Below are 22,247 nucleotides of genomic sequence, written 5' to 3'. Positions count from 1 at the left end.
AATGAACTTAAAGAAACTTGCGCGTTGCTTAATATATTGAGGCTGTAGACGTATCTTAATCGTGTATTAGAATATTACGTCATGGCGCGTGCTGTTGAAAATATAAGTTGCATTGACCTCACTTATATTTGATGTATTTGACATTTACCTCTCTAATCGAGCGTAAAAACGATAATATTCCAAATAAAGTTAATGTCAAATATATAGACGTGGTAAATGCAAATTACTCAATATAAGTATGATCAACCATGTATTTTGAAATATAAAATGTAAATTTTACACTTTAGATGTTTATTTTTCAGGCTTAAATGCCCAAATTTCTTCTTCAGGGACTTCTAAGGTAAGAAAAGTACCACCTAGTAACTTTAAGAAATTATAATGAAATCCGTTCAAAAAAAAAAAGAAATTATAATGAAATCATTGTAATATGTAACTAAAAAAAATATTAAATACGACTAGTAAAAATAATAATTAATTAAAATTTGTGTGGAAAATTTTCCCATGCATTTCCGATGGAGTTAATTAGCACCCCAATTGCAATCGAAGAACCCTAGCTAGATCAGGACGTTAGAGAGATCAAATCAAAGTAGGCCCAAATATTAAAGATTAATTAGAGAAATAAATGGTTAAGAATTAATTCTCAGATCGAATACAGAGAACATCCAAGACTATTATTGATAAACCTGGATTATCTTTCATGCACCAATCAATATGGCACAAGATATTTTATCTGACACAAATGATTTACGTGGTTCGCCTATAAACCAGTCTTTTCATAGGAGGAAAACCAGCTACTAATATTTATCATTCACTATATTTCAAGAGTTTACAATGCGAACTCAGTGAATATCAACAAGAAATTACAATCAAGACTCAATCATTGATCCTCACAATCTCTCTCGTTCCCTTGTATTTCTTTCCCTCTTCCTGTGTAGTGAATTTATCTGGTGAAGAATATCTGAATGTTTTTCCACGTATGTATATGTGAAACCAAAGCAGTAGTTTAATGGAGACACTGGAAGTATTGAAGCTGTAGTTTAATGAAGACACTGGTTTTTTCACGGGAATTTTTTTTTTCACTTTCTATGATTGTTTTTCTGCAATTTTGTTCAGCTATCTTGTTAAAATTAAGTCTTAATCCTTTATTTTAATATTTGTAGTCATTGTGGTATTTTATTTTGTAATTTTTGACTTATACGTTACGAACAGAAAAATAACAAAAAATAAATAAAAGATAATGTACTTAAAATCAAATTTTGAAAACTTAATCGATCAAAACTGAAAATTCGACAAGTATAACAAAAAAAAACCATTTTCAAAAAGGGATAAGTTTTATACACAAGAACTAATTCCACGGTGACTATAATCAACAGATTACAAGATATGTTATCATGTATAGGACGAGTAAGGTGATGTTTGCCGACAAGAACTGGTACAGAATATTTTGCCTGAACTTGTATTTATACAATACTAAAAGAAAAGTTAGGTACAGCATGATGAAGAAAATAAAAGGGGCAACCTATTTTTTTCCACCTAAGGCAAATCCATCGAGCTGAGTCAAATCTTCAGACATTAACAAGTTTTAGGAGCTAGCATTCTGTAGTCTATCGAATTCATAAACAAGAATACCATAATATCATTCAGTACACGGAAGCATTTATGTATGTGATTCAAATCTAGCAACTTCGACAGAACGCTAAATTCATTTGATGTAACAGTACTGTTTGGCAGCCTATTTCTCGAAAGGCTTGAGCCTATTGTCGCCCAGTCTTGTCTTGTAAGCTGAATTCTTGTACTCGGACCACGTGAATTCTCTGTACAAACTTTCTTCCCCTTCTTCCATTAATGAAGATAAAGGTTTGATCTTTTCATTCAAATTTGGTCCCCCGAAGTATATCATTGACACTCTCGATTTCAAGTCATCGGCCAGCATTACCCTGTGCTTCACACTCCTAAACCTGCCATTACTCATCACCTGTCAAGCAAAACACGATCAATGTGGTGTAAATTCGAAGTTTGGGACATTTTCAAATCAAGTTTTGTACATATATATACCTGTAAGGAATCGCCAACATTGAAGAAGAATGAGGTGTTATCTGATGGAACAGGTGCCCAAGTACCATCTGTGAGACAGATTTGCAGGCCTGACGTGTTGTTAGATCTTACAACGGATATGATTTGTGGGTCTGTGTGTTCTCCGAATCCAATCACATTCCGACCACTCAATGCTTGATTAAGCAGTACTTCAGGACATGGCGGATAGTGATTTAGCCTGAAGCAAGAATCACTTCTCTCGTCTCTAATATGCTTACTCAAAAAGTCCCGTGGCTGAATATGTAATTCATCGGCTATCATTTCAAGAACTTCACAGGCCATGTTTCTCACTTTTAAGACATACAAGTTCACCAGGCTCCTGTGCGTTTTTGAAATCAGATGTTTGGGAAATAAAACTCAATTTGACAAGGCCAAGATTAAGATTATGATCAATATTTGACCATCATATATATAATTGTGGAAAATTATTCCCTGCCAAATCTATGTTGATAATGACTGAGATTGTATTCACAATCAGGGGAAAAAATCATAAGAGTCTGAGCTGCGTAGCTGATAGCCTGAAATATAGAACCAAATAATTGCTTTCACATGATTAGTAAAGAAAAAAGACTTTTTTTTTATTGGGTCAAAAAATTTCGCCCACACAGAGTGATGTAAAGAATCCACTCTATCTTCCATAAAATTTGACATTTCTTTACCATGCAAAGACCACAGTATTAAGAGCAAAGAAAACTAAAGAAAAATACAACATTTTTTTTACCAGAGAGTTTCTGAAATCCCTGGATATAAGGCGTTTGAGTCCTGCGAAATGAGTTCAGGATTTGTGCAAAAGAGAAGATATTCAACCCAGCCCACGTCACCATTGCACCCAATCTTCTTGTTACCGTAGCCAAAAGGTTTAGCAGAGCCAGACTTTTCCTTCTCAAACTGGGATAACTTGAAAAACTGAACCGCTTCGTCTTCTAATTTGGCCAAAAACTCCATGGAAATCCCATGGTTGATGACTTTAAAGAACCCGAACTCTTTACAAGCCTCGACCATCAGGGTTTTCGCATCAGGTTTCAACAAGTCCACAACTGGAATCCCTGTGGAAATGTTCGCTGTGGGTTTGCATGTTTTGATTCGGGGGAGATTATCAAGAATTAGCGGCGATAAAGATGCTACCATGACTGCAAATTTCGAGGGCTTACAGGGAGAAAATAAGGGGCAAAAACGGGGGCGCCGTATCCGTAATTGCTAATGCATGGAAGAAAGATGAGAGCTCTAAAGGCGATGGAAACTATGAAGAGACGTCTGGCTTTGTGCGTAAGCTTGCAAATTTATAGTATCGAGGGGGAGAATTCCATGTCTATTATTTAATTTAACAAAATAAATATTCTAAAAATAACTATTAAATATAAATAAATAATTAAACATTTGTTTATCTGATCGAGTTCCATAGCTTCTCCAATAATGAAAATTACTTATCGTAAAATTGTGACATTAATTCGAACTAGTTGATAGGTCGAAGTTATAACAAAAAGATGACGTTTGTATAGTAGCTAGTGGGATATATAATAGTCAAATTAATACTCATAATTTGATTATTTTGGTGTTGACAAAAACATCGTGTGAGACGGTCTCACGGGTCGTATTTTGTGAGACGTATCTCTTATTTGGGTTATCCATGAAAAAATATTACTTTTTATGCTAAAAGTATTATTTTTTATTGTGAATATCGGTAGGGTTGATCCGTCTCACAGATAAAGATTCGTGAGATCGTCTCATAAGAGACATACTCTTTTGTGTTTTGGATGTCTACATTGCAAGTATTTTGGTTTTTGATTTTTTATTTCCGTGGTTGAATATGTTAATTTTTTTTCGACGTTTCGTTTGTATTCTAATAAATAATAATAAAAAACTAAGATATAACAAAATAGATAACTTTAGACATTCATTTTGACTATTTTCCCTAAAGATTGGTAAAAAAAAAATGTAATATAGCTTCAAAATTATATCATAGCGTGCAAACATACAAAATTATTTGAGAAACCCTCGAATAGGATTCACAATTTCGGATTTTTTCTGCAAAATAATAATTTCATTTTGAAAACTTTCATTTCTGCAAATCGTTTTTTGTCCAATTTTGTTTTGAGTAGATCTCTTGTGAGACGGTCTCACGAATCTTTATCTGCGAGACGGGTCAACCCTACCGATATTCACAATAAAAAATAATACTTTTAGCATAAAAATTAATACTTTTTCATGGATGACCCAAATAAGATATATGTCTCACAAAATACGACCCGTGGGACCGTCTCACACAAGTTTTTGTCTTCTTTATATTAAATAACAACTAACAGCCATTCTCAACATCGTTAGTTATATATATATATATATATATATATATATATATATATATATATATATATATGTGTGTGTGTGTGTGTGTGTTCACATGTACAATATTGTTTTCAATTTGTGGCCGAATAAGGTGAGGCTACCATTTAGATTAATAATGATACATATTACGATAAATATAGAGTGGGATTGAATTTGAACTTGGGCTATTATTGATTAATAACTGATAAATTTGGAAAACATAAAAGTCAATGCTAGCTATCTTTAAAACTACATATATGTCAGATAGGGGGCCCGATTTAATTTGGTAATGGTCCTTAATCGTGTGCCAATGTCGCAAACGAGTGGATAGGGGATCATCAGGATTATAGATGTCAAAAATATTGACCTAAGCTCATCCAATCATATAATGCATGAACGTGATGTCACGTCGCGAAAAAAATCATATTTCTAGTAGTGATGACGATACAAAGATTAATACTAAGCGACTTTCAGGCATAAAGAGTTGTATCTATTTGTTTTTCAATTGATCGGGATGTTAAGCTCGTGAATTTGGAGATCGAGAATATGTTTTGATGTTGATGTTATCTTATATCAACTTACACATAAGTAGTCTTATAATTTTTTATAGTTCACGTTGTCTCCACTAGAGGTAAGTCGTTCATTCTCACTCATCAAGATATAGCATCCCTATTTTAGGGTTCACACAACCAACCAGATTATATAATGTCAACAGTTTGACGCGACCTATACTATGAGATCTCTCGAAGAGATCACCGATTTTGGTCTTATTCTCACTTCAAACATTGGTTGCGCGATGCAAAATTATATAGAAATCGTCACAACACCTTTTACTAAATAGTATATATATATATATATATATATATGTATATTTCATGTGAGACTAGTCGATCTGATCCATATTTACAATGCCCTTATGCAAAATATATAATTATTTCTTTACTATATGGGGCATGCATATATCGATATCAAATTTCCTATAAATCATAAATACATACATACAAACTAATAAATAGGCGTTGAGCCAACAAAATTAGAAACTTGGAATTTTTTCCTTTCAAAAAAAAAATTCTCTGGAAATTTTCATATGTTTTCTTGATAATAATTACGTGGCGAAATCCTATTTGCTAATTATCCTTGGTGGTGCGTACATAATTGGTTCACTCTTTTTCTCAATTATTTGAGACGGGCTTGAAATGGAATGATTTAATGACATTGGGACCCGTCAATTATTGGACCAAAGAAGTCAATTTACATTTTACACTATTATATTATATTAATCGAGTATATTAATATATCATATTATATACTTTACCCCAATTTATAATTATTTTGGTCTCTTATAAATATCATTTTCAAATGAGAATAATACCATTATCTATCCAAATAATTTAATTTTTTTAAATTATCATACGTCCCTTATTATAAAAAAAATAAATTATAGATATATGTAATACAATTGTTAAATTACTCATGCGAAAAAGTATACATACAAATTATATATAAAAATAATAATTGCATCATTATTATTTTTAAAAAAAATCCCACGTTATTCCAAAAATATTACAAATTGCGATAAAATAAGTACAAATATTTTCGTTATAATCGTTCAAAATATTAAATAAAATTTAACTTAACTTTAAAAAATAATATCCATAAAAAATTGTACAAACATAAAATGCATAGCCATAGACCATAACTAATAATAAAACATTCTCTCGGCAATACCTATCTGTCTCCAATCCCATCTCCCAACCAAAATATCTACTTTGTTGATTTATAGTGGTTATATTGCAAAGAGTTATTACGATTATTTTATATCAACTAATAGTATTTATACAAAGATATATAATTAAAACAAGGTAAAAATTTGTGTGAGACGGTCTCACGGATCGTATTTTGTGTGACAGATCTCTTATTTGTGTCATCCATGAAAAAATATTACTTTTTATGCTAAGATTATTATTTTTTATTTTGAATATCGGTAAGGTTGACCAGTCTCATAGATAAAGATTCGTGAGATCGTCTCACAAGAGATCTGCTATTAAAACAAATCTACAGTTTTTTTTTATTAAAAAAATTTTCTGCTTGAAAATCGAAAGAATCGATAATGAACACATATTTGATGACTCCATCGATGATGATATCATGATATATATCCAAAAGAAACACTTTTCCATATATATATATATAGACACACTCACATATTTTCCATTCTCCTTAATTTTTTTTATGATGTGAAAAATACAAAATCATCCTACTTCGATATGCACCGAATAAACCATCAAACTAATATAATAATCTACGGACCACGTTAGCAAGATATATCATTGAGCAAGTCTTACACGATGAGTTTGTTCGAAAAAGCGATATCCCAGAAGTGGACGGTCATTTGATTTCCCCAAAACCCAAAACCCTTTACGGTCTGACACCGATGTCCCCGTCATTTGATATTCCCACGCATCTTTATCAACAGAATGTAAAGTAACGACGTCACTCAACATTTAGCCAAACGAATCAATCAACTGATGGATTGTTGTGGCCAGGATGTCTCAAAATTGATGCAAAAGTAAAATACAGATGTACATAAGCAAAGAAGGTAGACAGTAGTCATGCTCTGTACACAGATTCATCAAATCTTTACGTTCGGCCATGTAATTATATGAGCACGGTGTTGTCTATAAAAATACATAAGATGATCACGTACTTCTCGTGGGTTACCTCGTGTGTGTGTCCCCCGTGAGGATGTTTATGTACTTATCTCCGTCTCCGTAGGATTTCGAGATCGTATCCGTTCGACCCAAATCATAAAAAAAATATTACTTTTATATCAAAAATAGTACTTTTCGCTCTAAGTATGGATGAGATCTACCTGTCTCTAAGAGATTTACTCTCTTTTTTTTTGTTGCTGAAGATTTGTGTCACAAGCAATTGGATTTTACTCGATGACAAATTCCAAATCGTTGAGGGAATTTTAATCGGTTTCTATCATGAAAACAATGGAAACGTTGTGTTTGGATTGACGGAGTCAGTTATAGCCATAATATGAGACTGAAAACAATAAAAAAGTTGTGTTTGGAATGAGTCAGTTATAACCATAACATAAGACTTCAAAGCTAAATATTTTTTTCGTACATTCAAACCTCCAAAATTATACATTTTTTGTATATAAATTTTTTTTGACCTGTTTGATCAGATAAATATCCTTAAAAAGGATTTTGGATGGATAAAGGTACAATGCTTAATCGAAATGAATAATATAGAGAATTGGGCTAAAAGGCATAACCCCGATTCGAATAGAAGCACAGGTGGATTTTAAAAATCTATGGATGGATCCAAAAGAGAGAATATTGGACCGGCCCACTTAAACATTTGGCCCAAATTACTTTCTATGGCTTAAGTAAAATATACTAGCCCTGTGGCCTTGGGTCTTCAACCATAGATAGTCCAACGATTGTGTAGAACCATTTGTTTTAAGAATAGACATGTGTTTGGATAACTACTTTATATAAATATTTTTAAATTTAAAAAAGTTTTTGAACAAATCTTTTAATAAAATTATTTTATAGTTTAAAATAATTAAGAAATTTTTTGGATATTTATTCAATAAAAAAACATTTAAATTTTTAATTCGTGTTTGACTTATATTTTTATTTTCAAAATATAAAAACTATCTATAAATTATTCTGCAAAAACTACACATGGATAACACTTTTAAAAAAAATTTAAAAAGTTTTACAAAAAATCTGATCTAAATAAATATTTTAATTTTTTTTCCATTTATAGAAGATAAAAACGCTTTTAAAGTAATTGTCCGAACAGAGTCTTGTTAACTTAAAGAATCTTGGTAACTTAAAGAATCTTATTGACAACTGTTGTCTTTTTCTTGAGCATAAAAAGTAATATTTTTTCATAGATGACCCAATTAAGAGATCTGTCTCACAAAATACGACTCGTAAGACCGTCTCACACAAGTTTTTATATTTTTCCTGGACATGAGCATATGCATCTAGTTCTACTACCAAACACAATTCAATAATTTACGTTATTATTTGGGCGTAATGTTGCGTTTTGTGTTTGAAATAAGGGATAAAATATAAATTCGTATACATACTTTAATTTTTTAATAATAAAAATTAATTAAAGTAAATTAGGAAAAAAATTGCTTATAATGTAGAATTTGAAATAATTTCAGAAACAATTATTAATCTTTATATTTTGAAATAGTTTATCGCCTTAATAAATTGATTAAAGAATTGTGTTTACTGAATAAAAATTCCGGCAGTTATACGAGGAAGAAGTATGTTGGGCCAACAATTATCCGGACAGTTCCTTTTCATGATTAAATGACAATCAATGCTTCATTTATACACCACAATAATTCCATCTTCTTTTTTTTTGCCTTTTGGAAGCATTTATGAATTTTTTTGGCAGCTGTTTGTAAATTATATTTCACGTCAATTATCTCAGCATTATTATTAGGAGAAAATATAAATTTTTTTAAATTTTTTTCGAAGTCCGCATCAATTTTATACTGTTATTTTTGTTTTTTTTTTTTTTAAAATATTGGTATTTTTTTATGACGTTGACATGATACCGATGACATTGATGTTGGCAATCATTGTTTAAAAAAAAAGAATGATAACATAGATGATAAAAATTATAAATATATAATATATATTACTAAAATTGAAAACTTCACTTCTTTGGATCAATGGTTTATTAATTATTAAATTTAAAAATATAATAACAGATAAAATATCATTGCTTTGAGCTTGTTTTGCTTATTAAATGGTCGTATTTTGTGATACGGATATCTTATTTGGGTCATCCATGAAAAAAGTATTACTCTTTACGCTAAGAGTATTACTTTTTATTGTGAATATCGGTAGAGTTGATCCGTTTCACAAATAAAGATTCGTGAGAACGTCTAATAAGATACTTACTCTGTTTTGCTTAGCTTGTACAATAACATCAAGGGAGAGATATACACTAATTATTTATAGAATAAGTACATTGTAAAATGATCTCGCAGATTTTTATTTATAAAATGGTACAATAAAAAACACGTCTCACTTGAATTTTTGTGATAAATTAAATAGTCGAAGGGTTGGTGGTTATAAAAAGTATTGGAATCACGAAAAAGAAGACATAATATGTATGATGAAAGTGATGAGTTTCTGGATAAAATTGTTGTCATGGAGCAGTAGATGGGGAAACCAATATTCTCTACGCCGCCACTCTTCCAATCCAAGCTCTTCTGTTTCTCCTCCATCTACCTCTTCTCCGCCGTTTTCTTGGCCGGATACTCCGCCTTCTCCGCCACCAAATGCATTTTCCGCTCATCCCCTTTCGACCCAATCCAGGCTCCTCTCTTCTCCTACCCATCATCCTATGGTGAACACAAGTACGCCATTTCCACCACGCGTTCCTCCTGTGATTTCCCGGTCTACTTTTCCGGTAACAAAACAATGATTATGTACTCTTGCAGACCGAATGTTGATTTGGAATTCTGTGTTTTTTGTTGATGGGCTTTCGTTTTTGTTAGATTATTGGGTGGCTTTGAAGGAAATTCAAGAAATATGTGCGAATTCGTCAGGTTTGTTGGGTACGCATGGTCTGAAGTATACGCAAGGGAATGCAGAAACTTTTGGTGGGAATTTGAGCATTGACAAGAGATTATCTTATTTTGATAATAATCCTGACGAGAGATTTGAAATCCCGTGTGGATTCTTTACACGATTTCCAATTACCAGTTCTGGTTAGTTCCATGCATTGGGATTGTCGAGACCCTTCTTTGTCTCTTCTTCTGTTTTTGACACACAGAACAAATTTTTATGTATTTGATAAAATAAAATGACATAAGTTTTTCATGACCTGTAACTCTTACGACCCCCCACAGGCCACAGCCGAATTATCCATTGGCTTATTATCAACAAGCCATTAATGCTGTATTATTGTTCTTTTACTCAACTGTTTTGGCTGCCTTTCATTTATGGTAAAGTCCTCTTCATTCAGTGCATCCATCAAGGGAATTATTCCAACCAGTATGTAAATTGTTGGTTGTTTGATATCCGCTAGTTTTATATGAATTATACAGTAGACGTGGACACGCGGTACCGAGTTTGTGTGACACTATGGAGATATATATACTCGGGTCCTCATTGTTTGGTTGGATTTTCAGATCGAATTTCCATGGAAAAGTGCGATGGAGTAGTAGTAGTCTCTGCTATATTCAATGACCACGACAAAATCCGGCAGCCGAAGGGCCTAGGATCCAAAACATTGGACGACGTTTGCTTTTTCATGTTCGTAGATGACACCACACTCAAAAGACTAGACTTCCATAACTTGATTTCAAGAAAATCAAAGGAACACAAAATTGGTGCATGGAGAATCGTCAAGGTCTCGAATGAAGACTTGTATCAAAATGCAGCCATGAATGGAATGATACCGAAATATCTGGTCCATCGCCTTTTCCCAAACTCCAAATACAGCGTTTGGGTGGACGCGAAGCTGCAGCTAGTGGTCGATCCTCTACTTCTGATCCACTCACTCGTGGTGAAGGAGAAGGTGGATATGGCGATATCGAAGCACCCCTATTTTTTGCATACGATGGAAGAGGCCATGGCAACCGCCAGATGGAGTAAATGGTGGGACGTGAATGGACTAAAGATCCAAATGGAGACATATTGCGAAAACGGCTTGCAACCATGGTCCTCAAAGAAGCCTTATCCCACAGGTATGGTGTGGATCGTTCTCCTACATGTGTACCCCGTGGTAAATCAACTGTTATATTAATTCTTACATTATTCAATATATAAACTTGCAGACGTGCCAGATAGCGCTCTGATCTTGAGGAAACACAGCTCGGCGACCAATCTTTTCTCGTGCCTCTTGTTCAATGAATTGGAAGCATTCAACCCAAGAGATCAGCTCCCCTTCGCATATGTACGGGACCGAATGAAACTAAAGCTAAAGCTGAACATGTTCGAAGTAGAAGTATTCGAACAGATTACAGTGGAATACAGACACAATCTTAAGCAAGGTGGGGCCATTGCTGGAGGGCCCAAAGTAAACTGGGCAAGCTCGGATTTGTCATTATCTGTTAACGGGAGCTGCAGCAAGTGCGAGGGGTATCTTTTAAAGATGTGGGTTGAAACCCATGATTGATTTCTTTTCTTTTTTTAACAAAAAATTTAAAGGGTCTGCGCAGAATTGGAGATAAATGAGCAAGTTGATTGGATTCATGGGACACGGTCACAGGGGAAAGCAGACAAAAGCTGACAGGTTGGCAGCTGTGGTTAGGTTTGTTGCCAGTTGCATATGAGCAAGCTGTACTTGGAATTGTTTCGAAGATTGGAGATTCGAATCTTTCCCATTGCAATAAATGGAAACACTTGAAAAGAGCCATATTTTACTTTTTGGTGATAAAATATAACAATTTGGTCAAAAATAAGGGGAAAAAAATTTGTGGTTGACCTTATTTATTTATAAATAAAATATTGAATCTCTTTAGTTTATTTTCAGATGATCTTAGATTCTTTCCGCGAAAAATTTTGAGCCCATTTATTATCCTTTGTATAAAATTTATTCATCTAATCTTAAATATTTAGATTTTATATGATTTGAACTATTATTTGTTCCAGATTATTTAAATTGTATGGGTACTTTTTTTACTTTCGAGTTTCGATGAATCACACTTAAACTTGCTTGAATAGTTCTTTTGTGAAACGGTCTCACGAATCTTTATCTGTGAGACGAGTCAACTCTAGCATAAAAAGTAATAATTTATCATGGATGACCCAAATAAGATATATGTCTCACAAAATACGATCTGTAAGACCGTCACACACAAGTTTGCTTTATGAGTTTAGAATTAGTTCATTGGATGGAGCATCTACAAAATTATTAGATATTATATTGTCGGAGCCAGATTTTCTTTTTTATCCGGACTACAATTTTTAAAATCATGGTTGAGGTAATATTAACAAATAGAGCCCTGGGCTATCGGAAAAAAAAATTATGTACTTAAAATATCGAAAAAAACAAGCCATCCGGGCTACGGCCCGGGCGGAGCAACACACGGCTACCGCCCGTGGCTCCAGTGAACAGAACTGTTATTCCACTTTGGCATCTCCTTGAATTTCCTGGTGGTTAGGAAAACATTTATCAACTTTCATTACTGGCTGTCACTGGAATTTTCAAGCTTTTTTTTTCTTTGGTCGAGGGAGAGATTTGTTACAATAGGTTCTCAATTTGATAATAAATAAACTATAAGTTATCTTCAATTGCGATTGACTTGGAATTTGCGCATCTGTTATTCATTGTTTTATGTGCATAAAGTTCAAATTTGGGTAATTTTTGTTATATTAAATGCACTTTTATCTTATTATTCTTCCTTAGAAATATCAAAAAATCATTGGTTTTTAACTTTCAGTGTCTCTAATTTTTCTCATTGAAGTGTCACGAGTCAGATACTTTAATTTTTATACAGTAATCCAACTTAAGCCATCGTATCGAGGGGTAAGCATTCTGTTATAATCGAATCGATCGAATTTTTCCATCCAAAACTGATTTTTTTTTTTGAAATCTGTTGCAAAATATCAAGTTTGAAACAACTAAAAATTAGTCTTATACGAAAAAACAAATTTTAAAATTTTAATGGACAAAAACCCAAAATCGAACAAGTTAACGAACAAAAAATCATTTTCTCATAAATGAATACATGTTAGCTTTAAATTCACTAGCTTAAAAATAAACAAAACATGGTTTAAAACATATAGTAGTTGCTCGAGACCAATAATTAAAACAATAGATGAGGTTGTAAATAATTTTACGCATATTTTCACATCTAGGATTTAGATATACAACATATATTATTCTCATAGGAGAACTTATTATTAGTTAAATTAAGCATCTCGGTTAATTTACAAAATGCATATTTATAGTAAAAAAAAATTTGCCAAAAAAAAAATATATCACATGAATATAAATAAAGTAAAAGAGATGTAGAAATTATTGATGCCCAAGAACGTATAATAATTGAGATTGAATATGATGAAAAAAATATTTTGTTGGAGATCAATAATTGTCTATGTAGTAATTGAACTGTTGTGTTTGTGCTGTTATATAGTATAAAATATTTAAGTTGCACAATTATCATCAGCTATAGTTTTTGATAAAACGACAAACGATCAGTTCCACGATTGCTATCAGAGTCGAGGTCAGGAGTTCGTTTCTTATTGATCGCAAGAAGTGCAACAATCAAGAGAAAGATCGTCGCGTTGTAATAACTGTCCCTGCTGTGAGAGCGATCGAGCCATGACGCTTGTGCTGTTATACGGTATAAATTTAAATTGCATCATTAACACAAACAATAACTTTTGATAAATCGACAAACATTTGATCCTATATACTTGTATTCATTCAATGAAAAAGGGAAAAAAAAAACCATTATGTTTTTAAAAGTTGGTGATTTTTAAACGATTAATATGAATTATAAAAATATGCAATTGTTAGTTTCACACGAGATTAATTAATTTGTTTCATTGGAATGGTCACGTGCAAATTTCAACTTACATTAAATGCAGTTGTATCTCATTAATAAGAGTAGTTTTTATGCGAGACGGTGTTACCGATCTATATCTGTGAGATTTGTCGACTCGATCTATATTCAGAGTAAAAAAAATGATTTTAGAATAAAAATAATATTTTTCATTAATTGGTAATCTCACAAATTAACTCGTGATACAGTCTCATGTGAGTTTTCTGTATTTATAATTGACTTTTACAATATTCATATGAATGGAGAAAACAAATTGAACAAGAGGGGAGAAAACATGCATAGAAAAATTTTTTAATAACGTGAGACCTGCAACTGTTTTCTTTCAGTGTACATTAGGCAAACTCAAGTGCTAATACTATATCCTACAAATCATACTAATAAAGTAATCTATATTGAACAAACCACGTGTGAGACTCATCTCAAAAAATATTTATAAAAAAAATCCAATTTCTAACTATCGATCGATCTTCACATACCGTGTTATGCTTCAAAATGATATTTTAGGTCTCTTGTGAGACGGTCTCATGAATCTTTATCTGTGAAACGGGTCAACCCTAACGATATTCACAATAAAAAGTAATACTCTTAGCATAAAAAGTAATAATTTATCATGGATGACCCAAATAAGAGATCTGTCTCACAAAATACGATCTGTAAGACCGTCACACACAAGTTTTTGCCAACTTGTAAAGATTAATTGTGGGGACCCGGACGCTCATCATACTCTTAATCATTATTAGACAATTTAATCAATTATAATAAACATGGTCTAACTTTTTTTTTATGCGGAATGTAATGAGATTCAATATAATATACATATCAGTATTAAAGTACAAGTCTTGTACTATATATACAATCGTTCAATTAAGGTTTAACAACTAAATGTCAAGTATCCAAACCCTATCTCTAATCCAAGTTCGTAGTCTCAACTCTAATCACGATCTATCTTCATCTCCTCGACCCTGAACATGTCCCACCTGTTGTCATGCACACATACAAACACGACAACAGCCGGATAACTCCGGTGAGAATAAAATCCCAGGGATTAATCAATGAAACATGCAATCATATAAACAATGTAAAAGCATGTAACAAATATCAGTAACATGTATCAAATCTGAAACATAATCAATATGAAATCGTAAATCATACTCGTGACTCCACGGCTCAGACTAGACTCAATCCTAGTCTAGGGATCCCGGTTTTCAGATGTTGATATTCCTATATCGAACATCAGTAATAGAAGAAAATCCAATTCTATCCACTTCGATATAACCAAATATCCGGTGTCTTGACCTATCCGTCACAGATTGTGGCACTACCGCCAATTCAACTGTCTTGTGACAACGTGCAATGGGCCAGTGACGATTCCATCACTATCGGCACTGACGTCACAAGATCACTCGATTAATACCTGCTTTCTATACATTCATAGGACAATCATATCAAATCAAATCAATGAACATAATAATAATAAGTATGTGATTTAGGGAAACTCAAGTATATCCTACTTGAGTCGATCTCTCAATACCACATTGACTTATACCTTTCTTTTTGTAGCCTCAGTCTGAAGAAATAGAATTCTGAATTCAAGGCAGTCAATAAAATCTGAAATGTCATATCGAGAAGAACAAAATCAATATTCCACTCAATTCAATACTCAATCTGATCAATATCAATCTACTGATGTTTTGACGGCATAACAGTACAATCTCGATAACCCCGTCAATTCCAACATCATAGATATAATACCACAACTCATAAACGATATCCATACAACTCACAATCTCAACAATAACATATCATAATCTCAAATCTGTATATCTCAATCATATCAATTCTGAAAAATCATAACAATTGCATAAACAATCTGTTTTTCGATTTGACTTCGAATATACGATTACTGATATCACCAGAACACATAATGATAATCAAATCACAATTCCTCCAATACATAAATTTCAAACCCTGTTAGAAATCAATGAAACTTACATCCTTATGTAGCTCTTGGCGAGGGGAGCTCGGAACTATGCTCGGATCGAAAAAACGGATGGCCGGATCTTGCAAAATCAAATTTCTAAGATACAAGGAAGTTTGAGGATGTTAGCCATGGAGTTTGTCTCGTTCTTGATGCTCAAAATCTGAATTTGATGGAGGGGTTACACGTTCAAATGCATGGCAAGACATGTGTCCCACTCAATTTTCCATATTTGCACTTTAGTTCCTCAACTTTTCACTATTTGCAATTCGGCCCCCGCTCAATCTTTTAATTCAATTTCAATCCTAATTAATTACAAAAACCGTGGAATCTTATTCATCATTCCAAAATTCGTAAATTAAATAATCTCGGATTAAAATGATATAATCTCGGGCCTTACATTAATTCTTAACCTCGATATTTTGGTATGCTTTATGAGTTTTAGAATTAGTTCATTGGATGGAGCATCTACAAAATTATTAGATATTATATTGTCGGAGCCAGATTTTCTTTTTTATCCGGACTACAATTTTTAAAATCATGGTTGAGGTAATATTGACAAATAGAGCCCCTGGCTATCGGGAAAAAAAAAATTATGTACTTAAAATATCGAAAAAAACAAGCCATCCGGGCTACGGCCCGGATGTAACAATCAAGAGAAATATCGTCGCGTTGTAATAATTGTCCCTGCTGTGAGAGCGATTGAGCCATGACGCTTGTGCTGTTATACGGTATAAATTTAAATTGCATCATTAACACAAACAATAACTTTTGATAAATCGACAAACATTTAATCCTACATACTTGTATTCATTCAATGAAAAAGGGAAAAAAAAACCCATTATGTTTTTAAAAGATGGTGATTTTTAAATGATTAATATGAATTACAAAAATATGCAATTGTTAGTTTCACACGAGATTAATTAATTTGTTTCATTGGAATTGTCACGTGCAAATTTCAACTTACATTAAATGCAATTATATCTCATTAATAAGAGTAGTTTTTATACGAGACGGTGTTACCGATCTATATCTGTGAGATTTGTCGACTCGATCTATATTCAGAGTAAAAAAAAAATGATTTTAGAATAAAAATAATATTTTTTCATTAATTGGTAAACTCACAAATTAACTCGTGATACAGTCTCATATGAGTTTTCTGTATTTATAATTGACTTTTACAATATTCATATGAATGGAGAAAACAAATTGAACAAGAGGGGGGAAAACATGCATGGAAAAATTTTTTAATAACATGAGACCTGCAACTGTTTTCTTTCAATGTACATTAGGCAAACTCACGTGCTAATACAATAGCCTAAAAATCATGCTAATCAAGTAATTCATATTGAACAAACCACGTGTGAGACTCATGTCAAAAAATATTTATAAAAAATCAAATTTCTAACCTATCGACCGATCTTCACATTCTGTGTTATGCTTCGAAATGATATTTTAGATAATTGAAAAATTGAATAAAAGTTTCATTGGGATTGTCGATATATGGTACTGGTTGCGGGCAACATCAGCCCCAATATTTTCTCTAGCATGCCTGAAAAACTAACATTAGTTATAGCTAGCTTCTCTAGCATAGTTAAGACTTTTATTACAACATCTCGTATTTATATTATTAATTAAAGTAAAATTTGTTAAATAAATACTACCGTAATTCCAAAATATATTTTAACCACCCAACTTTATATTCCAAATTTTTATTTCCATTCTATCTTTTCATCTACCATTTTAATTTTAAAAATTGAAAGTTTTTATTTTAAAATTCGAAAAATAATTGTTTCACTATTTTGTTTATCCAATATGTAACGGACGCGTCATGATCAGTTAGTATATGATAATTGAGATAAAGCGAGAGATGATAAGTTAAAAAAAAAGTTTTATCTAGAAAAAAATATTTCATTTATTATCATATTATTGGTCGTAGAATATCATGCATTTATCTTATGTATGTTTACCTATATAAATAACATATATTTATTCGAGTATTTTTAATTTTTTTAAAAAAAATCATTATCATAAAATATAAAAACTCTTATCAGATTATTTCATGAGTCAATTTTTCGAAATATGTATTTTATTCAAGGACATGAAAAATATTATTTTTCACTTCAAATATAGATTCAATCGAATCTCACATATATAGATGCGTAAGACATACTCCTTATAATATTATCCATTTTCTCATAACATAAATGAAGGCAAGATATGAAACCCAAGATCAGGTGCTCTTCACGATAACAAAGACATTCCTTGAAAATTAACTATTATATTACGCAAAAATTCATACGAGATCGTCTGACATTTCAAATTTATGGGACAGATCTTCGAATCGAATCGAATCATGAAAAAATATTTTTTTTATATTAAAAAATATTTTCATATAAACATAAATCATGTCAATCCATCTGACTGATATATATCTGTAAGACTGTCTTTCTTACATCTCTATCCCTTTTCTATTTCGTGAAGGAGAATCATAACTGATCTTACATTCTCTATTAATTAATTGATACATGTAATTTAACAACATATTATTTATTTATTTTTGGCTTAATAAAGCTTTAGATTTAACACGAAATTGCCATAAAAGTTTATACATTCTGTAAGGACGTGACATACAAAATGTGCGTGATTCATAAAAAAATACAAAGATTTGAGTGAGACGGTTTTACAAGTTGTATTTTATGACACATGTCTCTTATTTAGGTCATCTTTGAAAAAATATTACTTTTTATGCTAATAGTATTACTTTTATTGTGAATATCGATAGGGTTGACCCGTCTCACAGATAAAGATTCATGAGAACGTCTCACAAGAGATCTACTCATAAAAAAATATATGAAAATACTGATTATTTTTTTTAACCTAAAACGAAAATTATCAATTTTTAAAAATAAAATATAGAAGATAAAGATACGATGAGAAGAAAAATATAAAAATATTTAATGAAACGGTTAAAAAATATTTTTAAGATCATAAATTTGTTTTTATACATACGAGAAATTTATCGGTGTACATGAATCCATCCTCTCACGGCCCTTCGGAGGATATTTTCGTAATTACGGAGCCGTCTCTCCGTCTATAAATGCTAACCCCGACCCCTCCACAGTCCACAATCACTGCTCGAAATTTAACAAAAAACATATATCGTAGCAGGTGACTCGTCGAAATGTCGTCCCAGGTAACCTCGTCTCACCGCGAGAATGCGGAGGTGTACACCGGTGAGGCGATCTGCAAGCAGAAATCCAAGGAGCTGCTCGAGAAAATCCATCTCCCCAGAGGCCTGCTCCCCCTGGACGAGATCGTCGAAATCGGCTACAACGAGTCCTCCGGGTTCATATGGTTGAAGCAGAAGAAGAGCAAGATACACTACTTCAAAGGTATCAGTCGCAACGTGTGGTACGACACCGAGGTCACGGCGTTCGTGGAAGACCGTCGGATGAAGAGGCTGATAGGTGTCCAGAGCAAGGAGCTCCTGGTCTGGGTCACTATCTGTGATATTTCTATCCAGGACCCCAATTCCGGGAAAATCACTTTCGGCACCCCTGCGGGGCTCTCCAGAGCGTTTCCGGTCTCGGCGTTCGAAGAGGAAGAGGAAGAGGAAGAGGAGAAGCAGAGTACTTAGGAGGGTAAATCGGGAAATCCCGCGTATGCTCCAGCCTCCAGTTAATAAATGCGGGATTATCTGTTCTTAATACTGAAGCTGATGCCCATTAATTATATTATATTTATCTAAGTTCGGAAATTATATTAAACACATATCTTATAAATAAATTGGCACAGCGTTTACGTATTCTTTGTTGTTCACTCAAGCAACAACCAGGGCTGATAACTCTCGACATTTTTCAAAAAATAATCATGTTAAAACTATAAAAATCAGAAACAAAAAGTTTAATTTAACCTCGGATCCTCACAATTCTTATATAATTCGCAAAATTAAACTAAAAAGAAGGAAAAACATAATACAAACAAATCCCAACAAGGCCAATATGTGTAATGTCACGATCGAGATGGAGCCAATCTAAAAATTTACGAATTCTCTGTTTCTATATGGAATCGTCCGCTCCAAAATCCAAGAATCTTGTAGTCCCAAACAATCTTAGATACATCATCTTGAGGCAAACATAAACCTTGCCTTTTCACCGCTTTATTCAGCCCACAAAAGAATTTGGGGTCTTGTAAACAGATATACTCCCGCAACAACTCCTCGTGTCTAGGAACCCAATTCCTAGGAAAAGGAGTATAATCGCACGATGGAATCAAAGACATATGAGAAAACTGAACCCCCTCAATGGCGTCCACTAGTCCCATTCTCAAAAGATCAGAATACTCAGGTGCTCTGTTGTTGCTACTTTCTCTCAGTGGATGGCTAAGATTGCGTGAAGCGATCTTGTACACCTTTGCACGAGATTTCAACCTGTATCTTGCGGCATATAGTTTAGCCAGGGAGCTGCGAACTACGTAGGCGCAAAATCCAACTATTTTCTTCCGGTTATCAGCATATCTGTACCAATCTGCCATGGTTTCCAGCAACTTGTTCATCTGGGAATTTGTATGAGCTTGACCCGAATAGAGCATAGGCGTGCAAGGCAGTGGCTCCGGGTCTCTATCGCCTTTTAGGAATGCCATCTGTCTGAACTGGCGGATACAGTTCTGCACTGCTGGCTGTAACTGAAAGCAAAGTTCCCACACCTTTCTCACTCACAATCTTGCCACCACTGGAAGTGTAACGAAGAGTTGGGTGTATAACTCTGCGACATATGATATGATCCAAGAACTGAATCCCTCTTGAGATATGCTCAATCTCGACTTTTGAATTGTCTAGCCTGATACCAAATTTTTTCTCACAAAACTCGATTATTTCCTTCCTAATTCCACCGCTTCCTCTCTTGGCCCCCTGATACCAATTATAAAATGACCCGCAAACCGAATATAATCCATTTTTCGAGTCTTCTCCTTGCCACTTGAGGGCACAAACTCAGGCCAAGAAGGGTTGTGGCAGCCATCATCGATCTTATACTTCCATATTGAATCAGACTCACATGGCCTGAAGAACTCTACTATCTTGTTCTCCATAAGATGATCAAGTTCATTAAGGCAAACGTTCATCAGCAAAGGGCTTAGAATTCCACAGTATCCATAACTAGGCACCTTCGAAGCTTCTTCCGGAGCGAACCCAAAGAATGTTCTCAGCCAATACGGGTCGGGCTTAGGTTCATTATCACGCAAAATTCTCTTCTTCGTCTGCCCCTTTTTTCGTTTCCTTGCACTCAATTTCTCGCCTTTGTCTGCCACGCTCATACTATATTCTCCTCGTCCTTTCAACCCTGATTGAATCAAGTCCAGAACTTTCTTATCTTTTATAGCTTTTTCAATACAACCCAGCACCACTTTTTCATCTGCATTTTCAAAAATCTCACTTATATCACCTCTGATAAACCACAAATACCCAGCAAAATTACTCCTGATGGTTCTAACAACAGTGTGAGGATTTCTACCCGGCCTAAAAGCATGGGACTTCGGAGAAAATCGCGGCTCAAAAACAGGTTCAATAATCATCAACAGCACTTCTTGAACAACCAGGTCTTGAAACGGAGGAGTATCAGACTTCAATATAGAATAAACTTTGCTTTTGGAGAGTAATTTAGGGATGGGTTTATCATTCGGGCTGCGTACGTATTGCTGCAACTTGGAGTTCCACCTAAACTGGTTGTGAACGACGGCGTCTTTAAGTGAAAGGAGGTTGAAGAGTGTGGGAGAAGGCAGAGCGTTTTTGGAAGGGAAAGATCCGGTGGCGTGAGCGCATGCTCGCTGGTAAGCAAGCACCCAAAGATCGAGTTTGGAGAGGAAGCCGGTGAGTTTGAGGAAGGGTTTCTGTGGTTGGGAGAATGCTTTCACCCAGAGGTTTGACAGGACTTGAACTGGGTCTTCTTTGAGCTGAGAATATGGGTCTTGTTGCAGGGCTGCCACCGATGAAGAGCGGTGGTTTAAGTGATGGCAGAATCGGCGTATGGCCGCGTCGGGGAAGGAAGCGCACGTTAGGTGTTTGACTTTTGTTCTCAGTGACATGTTTTCAATCACCGAGACTCGAACCTCCTGCGTCCCCACCTAAGCCATCACCAATTAAAAAGGTTGTGAAATCAGTGGCAACAGGTTTCAAGTTGGTTGTTTCTAAGCTCGGAAACAAAGTTGTTGACGAGTACATTATTATGACATGGAGGTTTGATTCCATGTAAGGGCACTACCCCATTAATCAAGGGCCCAAATTTA

General features: G+C 33.7%; 4 protein-coding genes across 4 annotated transcripts; 2 read left to right on the top strand and 2 right to left on the bottom strand.

Moving 5' to 3' along the window:
- Positions 1 to 1,720: 1,720 nt before the first annotated feature.
- Positions 1,721 to 3,324, bottom strand: LOC142522683 (gibberellin 2-beta-dioxygenase-like). The gene is made up of 3 exons (XM_075626215.1): positions 2,816 to 3,324; positions 2,056 to 2,413; positions 1,721 to 1,975 (listed from the first exon to the last, which is right to left on the bottom strand). Exons 1-3 carry the CDS (start codon positions 3,220 to 3,222, stop codon positions 1,733 to 1,735), a joined length of 1,008 nt encoding a protein of 335 aa, XP_075482330.1. The 5' UTR covers positions 3,223 to 3,324; the 3' UTR covers positions 1,721 to 1,732.
- A 6,211-nt stretch (positions 3,325 to 9,535) lies between these two features.
- On the top strand, positions 9,536 to 11,931 carry LOC142523420 (alkaline ceramidase TOD1-like). The gene is made up of 4 exons (XM_075627210.1): positions 9,536 to 9,876; positions 9,965 to 10,177; positions 10,601 to 11,158; positions 11,249 to 11,931. The coding sequence occupies exons 1-4, from the start codon at positions 9,627 to 9,629 to the stop codon at positions 11,587 to 11,589; spliced, it is 1,362 nt and encodes a 453-aa protein (XP_075483325.1). The 5' UTR covers positions 9,536 to 9,626; the 3' UTR covers positions 11,590 to 11,931.
- Positions 11,932 to 19,077: 7,146 nt separating this feature from the next.
- On the top strand, positions 19,078 to 19,772 carry LOC142522639 (uncharacterized). Its single transcript, XM_075626159.1, has one exon. It carries the CDS (start codon positions 19,147 to 19,149, stop codon positions 19,600 to 19,602), a length of 456 nt encoding a protein of 151 aa, XP_075482274.1. The 5' UTR covers positions 19,078 to 19,146; the 3' UTR covers positions 19,603 to 19,772.
- Positions 19,773 to 19,851: 79 nt separating this feature from the next.
- On the bottom strand, positions 19,852 to 22,200 carry LOC142522638 (nuclear intron maturase 1, mitochondrial). Its single transcript, XM_075626158.1, is given in 3 exon segments — positions 19,852 to 20,636; positions 20,638 to 20,852; positions 20,855 to 22,200. Coding segments are annotated over 3 exon segments (2,037 nt in total). The 5' UTR covers positions 22,047 to 22,200; the 3' UTR covers positions 19,852 to 20,006.
- Positions 22,201 to 22,247: the final 47 nt, after the last annotated feature.

The sequence above is a fragment of the Primulina tabacum genome, chromosome 13, assembly GCF_025594145.1.
Source record: "Primulina tabacum isolate GXHZ01 chromosome 13, ASM2559414v2, whole genome shotgun sequence".
In the NCBI taxonomy this organism is placed as follows: domain Eukaryota; kingdom Viridiplantae; phylum Streptophyta; class Magnoliopsida; order Lamiales; family Gesneriaceae; genus Primulina; species Primulina tabacum.
Note: the sequence above shows the minus strand (reverse complement) of the source record. Positions and strands in the feature narration are given on the sequence as shown.